This window comes from Mastacembelus armatus, chromosome 22 (genome assembly GCF_900324485.2).
Source record: "Mastacembelus armatus chromosome 22, fMasArm1.2, whole genome shotgun sequence".
Taxonomy (NCBI): Eukaryota; Metazoa; Chordata; class Actinopteri; order Synbranchiformes; family Mastacembelidae; genus Mastacembelus; species Mastacembelus armatus.
The window spans coordinates 7,183,621-7,198,681 of NC_046654.1; the positions used below are offsets into that span (position 1 = coordinate 7,183,621).

The following is a 15,061-nucleotide window of genomic DNA, read 5'->3' on the forward strand; positions in this document are numbered from 1 at the left end:
AATGTGTAAGAGAGTGGAATGGGGCTAAGGAGGTTGTAGACCAATATTTATTTAGGTCTCCCTGTTGTTATGTAGAACAGGTGCAGCACCAGAGGCAAAAATATGTTGGTTTTACAATAGCATGAGCCATTGAGGGTTGTATGTTCAAGTACAATGTTCAAGGCAAAGAGCCATCATATAGAGCAAGGAAATGTCTACTCAATTGAGGCAAACACAGACTCTGCCCAGCAGAGCCCTTGTTGAAGTAGGCTAAAAGGGCCTATAATGACATGGTTTCAACTGAAACAGCACAACCTGTTTAGCAAAGAAGGGGTGCCTAGGAAGAGTTATTCTTAGCCCACAGACAGTGACAATGAAGAACAGATAGAGAATCTCCCCAAGGCATAGCATTTGCATGGTGCTTAGTTATTTATGAGAAATCTTCCAGTGTGAATTACAGAGGTCATGTCATTGCGGCACATACAAAGATAGAAGAAAGCATGCACATGCACACACAAGATGTGGAAACGATGCGACAAACACAATGGGACAGTGTCTTAGAGACGATGATCAACTGTGGATCTCTTCTTTCTGTGTTACTCATTCTATCCAGCCTGCCTTATCAGTGGCAGTTACACCCTGGTGTGCACAAGTGACGCTGCCAGATTATTAAATTTATCACACAGACTTTCAGGGATGAGACAGTGTAATGTTTTAATTATGGTGGCTTCATAGCCATGTGTCTCAAGATCTGTCATAAATGACTTGCTTTTCTCTTGTTATGGAGGTTCCCGCTCTCAGAAAATAAGGAATTTCACAGAAAAGTCTGTATCTGAGTGTTTGTAGCCATAAATGTATACTTGATCAATAAAATGTAACTTATCTGATCTTATATGAATTAATGGAGGAATGGATGCAGAAGGTGAGCTCAAAGCCTCTTCCCTTCTCATTCATCTCTCCGTGACTGTTGATGGGCATTCAAACTATTTGAAGACAGATTAACTGCTTCACAGTGGATTCTTTTTTTTACTGCACTACTTGGCCTATGGTAAGGGCAGGAGTGAGACTTTAGATGAGAAGAACAGATCTAATGACACTGAATTCAGATAGCATTTATGTAGAAAATATTGGTTAGTAACCTGGATGAATAAATAATATCCCAGGGTTTTAAAATACACCACCAAAGACAGGAAACTAAAATGGCTTTTGCCCATAAACTTTATGGAGTAAAATAAAAAAACAAACATTATGAAATATGCATGCAAGCTAAAATGTTTAGGATTTAGCAGACAGCTTAGCCTAGTGCGTTTATGTTTGAGAGTCTAACTGGTGCTAACTGGCCTTCCTCTCCTCTGTCTAATTAAGAGTTATCACAGTAAAGTGGACTGGCTGTTGACATTTGCTTGGTTTTAGCCACTGTGACACATTTTCAGACACACTGGACCCAATGCTCAGCGTCATGACCTTTCAGCTGCTCAGCATTTTCCCACATGTGCCTCTTTCTCTGTTCCATCTCTCTCCCTCTTTGGCAATCTTTCTCCTCAGCAAATCTAACAGCCTGTCACCCCTGTCATTTCATTACCAGGCATGCATACTGACTTAAGGCCATGAGCACATAGAATGATGTTTTAGGTCTTAACATTGCAGGACATTCGACATGACCAAGCACAATTGCTAGCCAGCTGTCAGAACGGGGAATATACTTCAAGACAAAGTACCAAGGTAGGTAGTTACACAGCACAAAACAGGAACAACCACAGCGAGCATTAAACACTCCAAACCTGCAGGTGATAACATGTATCAATAATCTTGATTATAAACGGTTATCATATCAAAAGATGAAGAAACTGAATCAATGCTTGTATCTGGACTGGAGAGCCAACTTTCTTATCACTCACATTATACAAGAAACTGCAGAAAACAGTATAAATATGCAGCATGTATGAACATATCCCTATACTACTAGATAGATGATGATCCTGTGTCAGTATGGGAAAATGACACTCAGAATGGCTGATAATATCCCATTTTCATTCCAATCTTGCAACTTTCTCTCTAAATATTAAATAGTCTGTGAAACCATTAGCTGTGAAAAGCCCAAAGAACAGAAACCAAAGAACGGTGAGAGAGTGTGGGTAGGGAAAAAGAATAAAGAGAGAGAGAAAAGCATAACCAGAGGCTAGCGGGTAAAAGCATTTAGCAGTGCAAACAGAACAGGGATGGGAAACTGTGCCAGCGGGTTGCTGACTTAACACAGACAAGAGGAGTTCAGGGGAATAACGTGGGCTGGATGAAGACAACAACAGTATCCTTCAGGGATGAATGCAGCACAGTTTACGCCCACTCTCCAAGTGTCCACACTCATTTGAAATCATTTCCTCAAACACACACACGTCTACACACCTCAGTGAATGGTTTACAGAGGTATGTAAAGCCAAAGACCATTGGGAAATTTTATAGTCAAAATGCACAAATCTACTCAAATTGCACTGGAAAAGAGAGAAGTCTGTGTTTGTGATAATAGGAGACAGAAAGAAATAGCCTTGACAGAACTGGATTTCTCTCAGTATAACAGATGAGAGTTGGTGCACTGACTGCAGCTGTAATCTGGCAGTGTAAAGAAACTGTTCATGTACATGTCGTCTGTTATGTATGTTCCCAATAAACTAACGGGTTAATTCCTGACAGGAGAGAAGAAATGTGTCACCCTAATGATATTAATAGTATGTACTGTTTATGCATGGAGAATCAGGGTGCTTCAGTGTTAGAATGCAATATGAACTGAACTTTACTTGCACTGCTAATGAACGCTGTAGTTTGATGCGATACATGTTTGTATTGCATTCAATTAACCAGTTTGATTTAGATCTTACCACAGTCAATTACCATGAACAGTTATTATGCCACAGGACAATGCACATTAGCACATTTAAAAAAAAAAAAAAAAAAAAAAAATGCATTTCATAAGGAAATAGTCGTTATGATGGGGTGTGTCCTACTTATTACAACTGTGTGCATTTGTCAGCTGCTGCATGTATGCCCTCACCTTGTTAGGTTGTCCAAAGAAAGGATTTCTACCGCAGCGCTGATTGATGACATCTCTGATCAGGTGTTTTTGCCCATTGTAGGTGGTAAGAACGCTGATGCGGTCAGCAGGGTAGCCCAACAGCCGCATGTACATGTACAGAGCCACAGAGTACTCCGCCTCTGCCAGGTTCTTCACAAAAGAGAGAAAAGGAGACGTTAATATTAACATTAATACATCTATAGCACCGTACATACTGGTAAGTTAGGAAATAAGGACGGAATTGAGGTTTGGAGAAACTCAGTGTTGCTGTCTGCTTCCATAGTCTAAACTGTTTTTTATTTATTTATTTATTTACAGGAGCACTCATGGTCATTTGTTCTGTGTCTCACTTCCTATTCCAATCCTCCAGGCCCTGAAATGAAATCATCAGATTTTTTCCTCCTGTGTGTGCAAATGTAAAGGCTAACATTGTGTATCATTCACTCCATTTAAAAAAGAGCAGTCTACACACTGCCCTTCAAATGTGACCAAAACATCAGTATACATTATCCACCTGGTTTCAATTAAGCATAGGACTGCAGCCTCCCATTTTTGATAATATATGCATCCTCGTCTACAGTTGTTCGTTTAGCTGCACTAATGTCAGAACATCAAAAGTGGCCATGTAGCAGTCAGGATATACACTTAAATGTCCTGATCCAACATCATGTTTCACAGAGAATTAGAGCGCATCATATTAAGGTAGTCAAGACACCGCTTCATTTAATATTTAAGATCAAGATTGTTTCAGTGAACCATATTTTCAGTTGTGCATCTGAATGCCTTAAAATACTAACAGTGTTGCTGCAGAGAAAAATGATCTCAAAGCATAAACACAGAGTTACACACATGAGGCGTAATATGTAAGTACCCATTTGGTTGGCATTTCCAGCTTTGCCAACCTCATGTACATAAATACGTAAATGAAATCTAATGCCCTAACACCCCAGAGAACTTGGTAACCATAACAACAAGATCAGGCCCAGCCAACCAAGTATGAGCCAGTGGTTTGCAGTTACATGAGGACTGGGAAGGGTAGAAGAGACAGAGATAAGACAGAAGGTGAGAGTACTGTGCTCACACGATGTGGTATAAGCACGAACACATAAGAGTTTATAAGGTATAAATCTAGACTAGAGTGTAAGTAAAACCAACCATGCCATTTCTTCTTGTGCAATATAAAAGACAGCTTATAAAGCATAAAAGCTTAGACTAACAACTCTAGTGGCTGAGAACAGCCTTTTTCTAACAACAGATGATGTGGATTTAGATAAGCATCTTACCCATATGAGCCATTTGACAACTTTGGAAGTAACTATCGACGGGCTGAGACTGAATATGGAAAGTGCTTTAGCAAATGAGCCGAAGAAGCTGAAACAGACCATTTTACTGTGGAGTGTTTGCGAGTATGGTGGGTGTACATTCCCTGTATTAGTGTAAAACAGGGTTTATGCAGTGTTTGTTCAGCTGTGACAGGCATTCAGCATTCACTGCATGCAAACTGCTTCTCTAGTGTTGAATTTATTCCTTCTGGTTTGTAGGAATGTACGTGTGTGTGTGTGTGTGTGTGTGTGTGTGTGTGTGTGTGTGTGTGTGTCAGGCATAGTGAGTGATACTGGTAATTCCCTTGAGGAGCCTGAAAATGGCAACAGGGAAAATGAGTTGAGGTTCATGTGACCAGGGGCCTTGAGAAGTGCACATGATCTGGATTAAAGAACAATAAGATGCTTCAGTACCATGAGAATGCAGAGCTCAATGCTGTGCTAACATTCATGAAGCAATGTTTTATGCTCATTGGCCAGATTATAAGAAATCAGTGTCTCAAAATATTACACTTTTGTTTATCTTATATTTGAATAATTAGTTAATTTAATTAATTTACCTGTTTCAGAACTATTAAATAACACTAAATAAGACAGCTGAATTAAGTTATGGCTGTCACATTTCCATAATATTTTTGCTGTGGCCATATATGAAACATTTCAGCTACTGTGCTGATAAAGTGCCAAAGTAAATATTTTTTTTTCCACACCCCTATCATCCCCACCCACTCGTAGTCTTGAGTGTCTCAGCAATGTCATGATGAGACATAATCTGGCTCCTGGTGGAGGGAAAACGAACCAACTGGTCTGTGCTGGGGCAGCCAGTGTTAGCTGTAGACTAAGCAGTTATGAATATATACTAGCTGTACTAGAACCAGTTTGGAGGAAATGGAGACTTGGGCCAAGTATGGTTTTCTGCTATGGTAGAACTAAATATATAGATATACATTTTTTTTTCCAGCTGCTTTTATGTTGCTTTGAATGCAGTCATGGTGGTATTTTTGTTGTGGATTTCTAAAAGAGAAATAATTTATTAATGTGCAACTTTCTTCACATAACAGTTGTGCTATTTATGTACTGTATACTGTGGTAAGTACCACTGACCTGGTAGAAGTAAGGATTGGGCTCAGATTCTCCCACACCATTGAAGTCTTCCACATTAATTAGTTGGAAGTCAAAGGATAGGCCAGGGTTGGGCACCTGGAACTCAGGCAATTGCTGCACATGAGGCAGGTTCCCCAGGTGTTTGTAGCGCCAGTTGTAGAGGTTACACAGGCTGTGGCACAGAGAGACAAAAATGCAAGTCAAAGGTTTCTGTAAGTCCTAAATGAGAGAGCAGCCCTAAACCCCAAAACATCTCAGTCTTTTTAAATTAAATCTGCCAAATCTGACTCCGGCAATGTGTTCTGGTGAAATACCTGGCACGTGCACGGCCCTGGGCATCAAGATCGATGGTGGGCACTCCCAGGCGCACAAATCGGGTAAAGAGAGACTGCTCCATGTTGGAGTACTTCTGGAAGGCCATGTTCTTGATAACAGGGGGCAACTGATGGTGGTCTCCAATCATAATCCAACGCTTGAGCCTGCTGTAGCCATCCTCGGGGTTCTGTAGCAAGAAGGGAAAAAAAAATAAAAGAATATCTCTTACAGAGAAGACTTGAAACTGAATTTGGGGGCCTTGCAGTAAACCCCACTAAATAATAACTTTTCTATTTTGCACAGTTTAGTAGAACAGTTCATTAGATTTCTTTTTGAATATAATCATCAAACTAAATGTCATAACATACTTTTAAATGTAGCTGTATGAATAAAAATATAACCTGCAAACTCTAACCAATGTCTGTTATATCAGCACACTAAACCCCCCCATGTTGTCTACCTTTACCAAACTTTGCTTTTGACAATATAAATACAGTGTATGTGAAATCAGATCTTAAGTAGAAAAAAAACAATGTCCAGTCGGCAGTGAAACATGAAGGGACAGTACAGCCTGTATTTCACTCATGACTACGCCATGCTTTCAGCTTTTACTAATTAGATGTGATTTATTTGGATCTTGACCTTTGACAAATCTGATATACCAAGTTTTGTAAGTCATGAGCTGATTTAATCACTGATAAGGTTGAATGGAGAAGAATTCAAAATTTTACATGATGTATACCAGACAGACAGAAGGTTCTGACTGTGGCTCGCAAGAGAAGTGAGAAAGAGGAGCTCTGGTGAGGCTGTTGGATGAACTGATGCGCTAAATGATCTCATCTGTAAACAGACATTAGCTCTATCTTGGACAATTAGGCATAACAAAGACAAGCTTGTTTACTATGTTTGGAGCCTATCAGTTATGCTTTAACAGAGAGGGTTAGATGGTGGAGAAGACAGAATCTAGAATAAATGATTAAACTGCAACTGATATGGGAAGTTATGGGTGTACTTCGACCTGGCAGTGAATTTTCAGGCAGGGCATATGTGTAGTTTCTTTCCAGTAATTTAGACTAACACCTAAAATTGCCAGTAATGGTCATAAAGTGTGCAAATTAAAGTTTTAGGACAGGAGACGGTTACCTGTAGCAATAGAGGGATGAAGGTCTCAATCTCCAGAATCTGAGCAGCTTCTTCCATCAGGATGTTGTCATACTAATGAGGAGAATTATCCATTTAACACAAATATTTAAAGCATCAGCAGGAAATACATGCTCAAACAGCCTGTAAAGTATTTGTGTCATCTGAGGAGAGTCTACCTTAAATCCCAGCTCCACCAGGTCATGACGTTTGAGTGCAGCATGTGTACAGGTCATAGCAATAATTTTGGCTTCCTTCACTAGCAGATACTTGGAGCGGTCCAGTCCACTCCTGAGAAGCTCAAAGGCCCTAAATTCCTTCCCAGATAGACAACAGAAAAGACAAGTGCCAGAGGTCAACCATTGCACACAGAACAGCTGAATAAACAGCTGTAATTCAGAACACAAATAGCAGAAACAAATACTGCAATAAGCAATTACAAAAGTACTTTAAAGACCTGGGTAGCCAAAAATTACACTGCTAGCACATATTCATCCCTTTGTTGATGCAGTTCTGTTTTTCATTTCTCACACTGGGGCTGTGGGTTACATTTAATGACCATATACAAAGGCAACAGTGACAAAATGATGGATGACCACAGTGAAATAAAATGCATATAGTGATTATCTAAGCCAAAGAGATAACATCTTTAATAAAAAAAAAAGGCACAGTTCATTATTGTGGAACAGATACATTGTTGTGTCTTTTGATAATTTACCACTTTTGGGTTCTTTTAGATTTCCCAAAACTCCTATCAAAGCAATCCTAAAAATATTAACTAACTGGCAACCAACCTCACCTCTAAATGAAATTAATCAACTTAATCAATCTACTTTCTGTTCTCATTAGGACACACCGTTGCCTCCTTCCCATAATGCAGTGACACAAACACCAGCCTGTCTGCTCTGCAGAGGGTACACTGGGTGTAGTTTGCTATTCAATAACCTCAGCAGGAAGATCACTTAGGCATAGATTTTCTTACATGCTTTATTCTTGAATGGACATTTTTGTACTAGTTTTCACCCAAAATACACTTCAGTTCCATGGAAATTTCATGGAACTCATGTTGTGGGGGGACGCAGAGAAGGGGTAAACAGACGTTATTTTCAGGCTGATACACCAGCGTGTAGGGGCAGGGAATGAAGAGAGGGAGGGGGGACAGGAAAAGTAGCTTTGGACAGCACTGGGGTATAAATATTTAATGTGTTACTATTTTAGTAATAATATTAAACCAATCAAAACATGAAATATTGATGAGATCTATTTTTAACCCTCATGGCTCCAGAGCAGTTGAAGGGTGAAATCAAGATGGTAAGGTATCACAGACACTGAAGGGAGAGAGGAGGGGGGGGGGGAGTAAACAGCAGTAAAGATGTGGTGGGACTGCAGAGGAGGATCACAGGAGGTGCAATCTGTCCCTGTCTGTCTGTCTTTGCATCTTTCTAGTAATAAATTCTTAGGATTTTCTTATGACAGCTCACTCCAAGCTGTTTTTACATTTGAAAAGACAGACGGATAAGCAAATTCAGCAGGATGCTGCTTTACCTACCCTGCACCACACACAGCAATACCTATTAATGGGTGTACAGATTTCACTGCAGCATGGGTGAGGCTGAGGGAGGAGGGATAGGTGCTGTGATGCAGTGATACAGTGATGCAGAGGCCAGCAAGATAAATCAAGGTCAGCACACATGTTGGGATATTACATCCAGCAAATAACTTCTTTATTGCTTTTCAGAGGCCTTCTTGGTGTTCCCATAAATCTGAAATGTTTTTGTTATCCCTATAGAAATATTCGATGGACTGAGAGGAATGGCAACATCTTCAGCTGTGTGTTTGAGAGTGAAAAAGAGTGACAGAGAAAAAACGATAAGCAGTCATAGGTATTTGCATTTTGTTGTGCTGCTAGTCTTTTCAAGAGGGTCAGAAAAATACCTATGGGTATACAATGTAAGCACTGTTAAGGATCTTATATAATGATTCACTGTCAAGTGAAGCAAAGAGACAGGTGATGACTAAAGCAAACATATCCACAAAAAGATAGTGCCTCACCAGTCACTGTTAATCTACAACAACTTGTCAATGTGGTAGCCAGGAAAGGCACAGTTAAACGTGAAGGAGGGAATGAGCAACACCTGCACACATGGGTGACAAACTATCTGTGAGCCAGCTGATGCAGCCTGTATGTGTCAAAGAAGAAAAGCTTTGTATGTTCAAGTTATTATTTGCTTTTCCATTTAACTACAATGCCAGATGCTCTAAAAATAGAATTCCCTTCCATTATCTTATTGCACTGAAGTGATTTCTTTAGATCCCACCTGGTCCCCTTTTTTTTCCATTTTATTTTAGTTTGATACATTTATTGTGAGGACATTTCAGCACCGTGAAGACATTTTGGCCAGTATTTACGACATCAAAAGCCTGTTTGACAGTTAAGACTAAAATTTAGTTTAGGGAAAATGTTGGGGTCTGCTTAAGGGACTAGGGAATGCATTGTATCAGTGAGTGCCCTCACAAAAATGTGTGACACCTTCTTACCTCCAGCTGGGTAAATATTTTCTTGATGTGGCGGTAGCAGCCCTCTGCAATGTCCATGTCTTCTTCATAAGACTGTCCCTTAAACACAGGTTGGGGGGCATTGGAGAAGTATTTGTGGAAAGGAAAATGTGCAGCAACTGCCTCCACATCCACTTCCTTGCCCTGCTTAGGCCTGACTTTGCTCATGTATTCTTCCCAGCGAGAGATCACCTATAGTGGGGAGGGAGAACAATTATACAGTACTCTCTGATTGAATGCCAGTAGTAATATTGTCTGTCTAGTGCAAATTCAAGAATCCTGCACATATTAGTGGCTTATATGTAACTGGGTTTAAAATAGGATCTTGAAAAAGGGGTATAGGTTTGGGTGTATATCCAATTCACATTCAGAGCATAAAGAAAACAAAAGGTCTGCACACCTAAATCTACAAAAGTCTCTTTTTATTTCATATTTCTAGCACACAGCAGCACTGGGGAAACAGGGCGGTTACATCTAAGAAAAAGGAAATAAAAAGAAATGAGACTTTTGTTTATTCTGGTGTGTGGACCTCTTTATGTGCAAGTTTTTGACCAAAAACTAAAAACAAACTGCACACAAATTGAACAAATGGGAACATATATTCTCTCTTGCAGAGGGAGTCCTGCTGAGCCCCTATAAACCAGCTTCAACCAAGGAGTGGGTTAGTTTAGTTTTATAAATACCCATGTGGAAAAAACCCCTAAGGACAACATTAATGAGTCTGTTGGAGGACTTAGCTTAATGGTGTGTTAAGTATCTGTCTGTATGGACTATTAGGACCAGATTCAACATGCTAACAATTTCTTACCATTCACATGTTTAAATGTCACAGAACTAAAGTTGGTCAGGTTTCAGCTAAAATAAATACAAGAACTTAATTAAAATGAAGTGTGGGGTGAGAATCTATTCTGCATGCATCACCAAAGTAATAAAAAAAAAAAAAATTCATGGCTGTTTGTGACAAACGGCAAACTTACAAACTTCTGGCAAGGTGCAAACAAATGGCAGCATGAACACAATCAAACTACTAAAGTCACAGTAGAGCTTTGGTAGCAGTCATGTTTGTTTGAACCAACAACTATCTGCTATAAGATGTAATTTCAGCTCTAACCACCAATAAAAACTGTCACTGACATACCTGCATGGTTAATAAATGCCTCACATTACTTTTTTGAAGTGATACCTGAGTAACACTTAAAAAAGAAATAGCAAAAAATAAAGGCTTGGATATTAACTTGAGGTCCCTAAGACCCTAAAATGACAGCTCTGTCCAGCACTTCATTGTGATGCGAACATCTATACTGTAGTCTTAGAACCTCTCTAGTGAAACATAATAGTGCAAGTATATGTGCAGTGGCATTTTTCCCAAGAGGATAGTGATAATTAGGTGACAGAAATACAAACAGGGAGGGCTGAGACTGCATTTGTAGTCTAGACAAAAAAATGTCAGTGAGTCTAGGAAAAGGAAACCTCAATAATGTCTAGATTTGATTGGCAGGAATATGTCTGAGGAACAGGACAGACAATGCAGAAATCCATTCTAATTAATTCTGCAAAATATCTTCTGGATCCCCTCTCTCTTTGCAAATCAATATTAATATCCAAACACACATTTCAGAGATGTTTAGTGGCTTGATAATAGGACAAAAAGAAACAGCAGACATTGGCTTTGTAAAGGTTTAGTTTCCATGAATAAATTGGTTACATCTAGTTATAGTCTTACCTGATAGAGGTAGAAGTGTCCAGCAGTCTCACAGGTATAAGAAACATCCCCTGGGACATCCAGGCTCTCCTGTAACCTTGCCACCTCTCTGAGGAGCTCCAGCCTTCTGGCTAAGACGTAGTTTACCCTGCCATATCTGTAAAAGACAACGTAGTTAGCACAATTTAAAAAGATTATCTTTTCATGTAAAAGATTGAGAGTTACTATAATCTTCATCAAATGTCAACACATGCTTTGTCACATGGCTGATATCTTTATCGACAAACATAAATAGAGCAAAGTTAATCTTGATCTGCTAATCATTTGTTTGCTGAATTTTGGTTGAAATTGCTGTTACTGTGTTTAAGCTCTGGGCTCAGAGCACATGTGCTAGATATACTGGTCAAATGAAGTATTTTAACGGAGTAAAAATGTAAAATATATCAAAAATATGACCCCTGCGTTCAGAGATTAACAGGACAATGGCTGTCCTTGACTATATACGAGATGTGTTTAGGTTCTATTATACATCCTACTGTGCAGCTAAACAATACTGCTTAAAAGTAATTAGCAGGTAGCAACAAGACAAGCAGTGCACATAGACAGGAGGTGGGAGGGGTCACAGGGTAATACTAGAGGTAAGCTATTTTTAGACCCTGTATAAAGAACAAGCAGATGACTTAAACTAAGGAATTCAGAGACAAAAGCCCAAAATAGTGTGTATATATGTATGAACAGGAGTCTGGATTTATTGACAATTTTTTTGTAAAATCCAATAAATATTAAACTTCCACAGAAAGGCAAGAATTAAAGAGTTGTGCATGAACCTGAAAGAGGATGCTGCGGTTGATTATTTTTACACAGATCCTTGGACACAAAAACAGACTGTCCACAACTCAATGTGCTTTTCCCTCTATTGCCACCAACATCCACTCACAAAATCTCATTACAACAGCACAAAATCCATCATGAAATGCACGGAGGTATTGTTAACTGGCATTGCTGTAGCTTTCCCTTTGTTAGGCACTCAGAGAAGCACTGCCTTCCATTTTTCATCTCAGATACAGCGTTAATTAAAACTCTCTGGCTCTCTTCTCTCGCTGGTGTTGATGGGGTGGAAAGTGTGGGGAGTCTGCAGGTTGTTATGAGACAGCCAAGCGGGCGCGAACATATTAAATGCTGCTAGCTAAAACTCTTTCTTTTATGTCTGTATTGCTGCATAATTTAAGAATGTAACAGACTGCTTCCAAGTGCAGATCCTACTTCCCATATACTGCTTTTCATACTACAGTCATATACTCTGAGAAGTAGTATAAGCAACATAGAAGTAGGAGTTGCAGGCGTAAATTCTCCTTGCATCCTCTGGAAGTGCTGCTAAGAGCTTAAGGGTGCAATTTTCTCAGTGCCACAGATGGATAAGGTGGTAATTAACAAGGCTATAAGCAAACTTTAAATAGTAACAGCATAAAAATGCAATTAATATTCAATGACACTGAGCAATTAATTTCTGAAGACAGGCTTAAAAGCTGCTGAAAAAGAGAAGGTTCTGGGTGATCTGTTAATAATAGTGTTAAATATAGTAATGGTTTTGTCAAGCTGTAAATGTTTTTGATATGTCATGATAATCTCTTTCTCATGTCTGTTATGAGTGCTACTTCTTCTTGTCCCACCTCACTATATGTCGATAGAAAGGACTGAGTCACTATCCTTCAAGTCATTACACACAATAAACACAGACGAGCTCACAAAAAGACATGGCTGAGAGAGCTGGGAACTACAAGGGCTTCCTTAACAGGTCCATCCATCCATCCATAATATATACCCACTTATCCTTATTTAGGGTCACAGGGATCTGCTGGAGCCTATCCCAGCTCTCTTTGGGTGAAAGGCAGGGGTACACCCTGGACAGGTCACCAGTCCATCACAAGGCCACATAGAGACACACAACCTCACACACTCACACTCACTCCTATGGGCAATTTAGAGTCACCAACCAACCTGACATACATGTTTTTGGACTGTGGGAGGAAACCAGAGTACCTGGAGAGGGGAGAACATGCAAACCCCACACAACAGGGCCCCTGCCGGGTCTAGATCCAGGAACCTGCTTGCTGTGAGGCAACAGTGCAAACCAGCAAACCACCATGCTGCCCTCTTTAACAGCCCTTTACTGGTTTTTGTCTGAGGCCATTTGTTCTGTGCCCTGCTACAAGTGCTGTGTCAGGAATAGCAGCATTAGGTGTTTTATGTGCAGCAGGGTTCTTCTATTTCCTCTAGTTGTTTTTTCTAAACTGTAGTCAGGTGATGCCACACACTTTAAAGAGGGGCTCATTCCTGACCTGAATTGAATAAACATCACACACTTTAAAGAGGGACTCATTCCTGACCTGAATTGAATAAACATCACACACTTTAAAGAGGGGCTCATTCCTGACCTGAATTGAAAAAGTAGGAAAAATGACATTTTTTTCCCCCATCCAACCAGCATACATTTACAAGACATTTAAATTATTTGTACATTACATTCTATATTGTAGATTAAGCATTTATTTGAATATGTTAATATTTTGCATATTTTCTTTGTTTGATCAATCACAACTATAACTGCAGACTTGATATGACAGAAGGATTTACATTGCTGGATAAAACAAGATGAGATGAGAGGGTTAATCAGCCAGGCATTGCCAATAAATGCAAGGCTGTAAGGAAAGATCCCTTACACTGGTGGAAAAACCTGGGAGGCCAACAATGCCTAATGAAGATAAACCAGATTCCTGGCCTAGCATAAGAGAGTAGACCTTTCACTTTGTTGGTGCAGGCTGATTATGTGTGGGAGCAGCTGGGATGCTTTCATGTATGCCTGTGTGTTGTTGATTGATCGAACTGTGGAAGTTGCTTCTGCAGTACCTGTATACTTTAACTATGTAACCATTTGTTAAATGAACTTTCACACTTGCATGTGTGAATTCAAGTTGTCTCAATTTTCACGTTTGCAATTCATGTTTGTTTGGCTGTGTCTCTGTGTATGGGTGTTCTCTCACCACCTGTCTCTTTCTGTCCTCACCTGCTGAAGTCTTTCTCAGTCTCCAGCTCCTCCTCTCCATGGCCCAGACGCAGGAGGTGGCGCTCATCAATGTCTAGAGCCATGATCTTTTCAAACAGCTGGTTCAGAGCCTGGTGTAGAATGAACCATGGTAACGAGTAAACATGATCAGACAAGGAAAATCCTTCATTTGATATGTGTGTGTATTTTGTCATCTGTCAACAGTACTTATATGTACTTGTCCATATAAACCTATTTTGACTTTCTTTTTATAATCTCCATGAATTTGTACCAGTACTGTGTAGTATACTTTAGGTATTTAGCTTGCTGGGGAAGCAAGTGACTATTCCTGTAAAAGAAAATGTAAATGGAAGGCAGAACTGTTACATACAAATCAGGTTGTCTATAGTATCCAGCTCTACTTATTGTGGAAAAGGTTCCTTCTGGCAAACTTCCACTGGTGTAAAACAACAGCAGATTACTTCATGATTATATACTAAAGGGGGAAACACTGGGGCACAAGGGAGCTTATACTTGTTTTTCCTCAAAGTTTTGAATATGGCTATCAGCTGATTAAAAGGCAGTTCTGAGTACAAGCTCTAAATTCTCTTGACAGCTCCACTGCTTTTGAATGGTATATGTATATGTGTGTGTGTGTGTGCCTCTTGGATTAACCTGGTTTGAGTGTGTGACTATGAGGGTCCTCTGCTCAGGAAAGTTGTGATAGAGGTTTGAGATGATTTGAACAGCAACATCTGTCTTTCCAGTACCTGGTGGTCCCACAACCTGGAGACACAGCAGGAATTGAAGAATGAGTGAAAAGATGAAAAAGG

At 39.8% G+C, this 15,061-nt stretch overlaps 1 protein-coding gene across 2 annotated transcripts in view; it reads right to left on the reverse strand.

Moving 5' to 3' along the window:
• Positions 1 to 15,061, reverse strand: part of aqr (aquarius intron-binding spliceosomal factor) — a 43,405-nt gene that overhangs the window by 8,576 nt on the left and 19,768 nt on the right. For both annotated transcript variants that reach the window (XM_026302172.1, XM_026302163.1), the window contains exons 24-32: positions 14,904 to 15,014; positions 14,250 to 14,359; positions 11,207 to 11,342; positions 9,466 to 9,675; positions 7,107 to 7,244; positions 6,931 to 7,002; positions 5,787 to 5,974; positions 5,473 to 5,644; positions 3,026 to 3,196 (exon numbers count right to left, since the gene is read on the reverse strand). In XM_026302172.1, the coding sequence (XP_026157957.1) occupies positions 3,026 to 3,196; positions 5,473 to 5,644; positions 5,787 to 5,974; positions 6,931 to 7,002; positions 7,107 to 7,244; positions 9,466 to 9,675; positions 11,207 to 11,342; positions 14,250 to 14,359; positions 14,904 to 15,014 (1,308 nt within the window). The remainder of the gene's footprint in view (positions 1 to 3,025; positions 3,197 to 5,472; positions 5,645 to 5,786; positions 5,975 to 6,930; positions 7,003 to 7,106; positions 7,245 to 9,465; positions 9,676 to 11,206; positions 11,343 to 14,249; positions 14,360 to 14,903; positions 15,015 to 15,061) is intronic.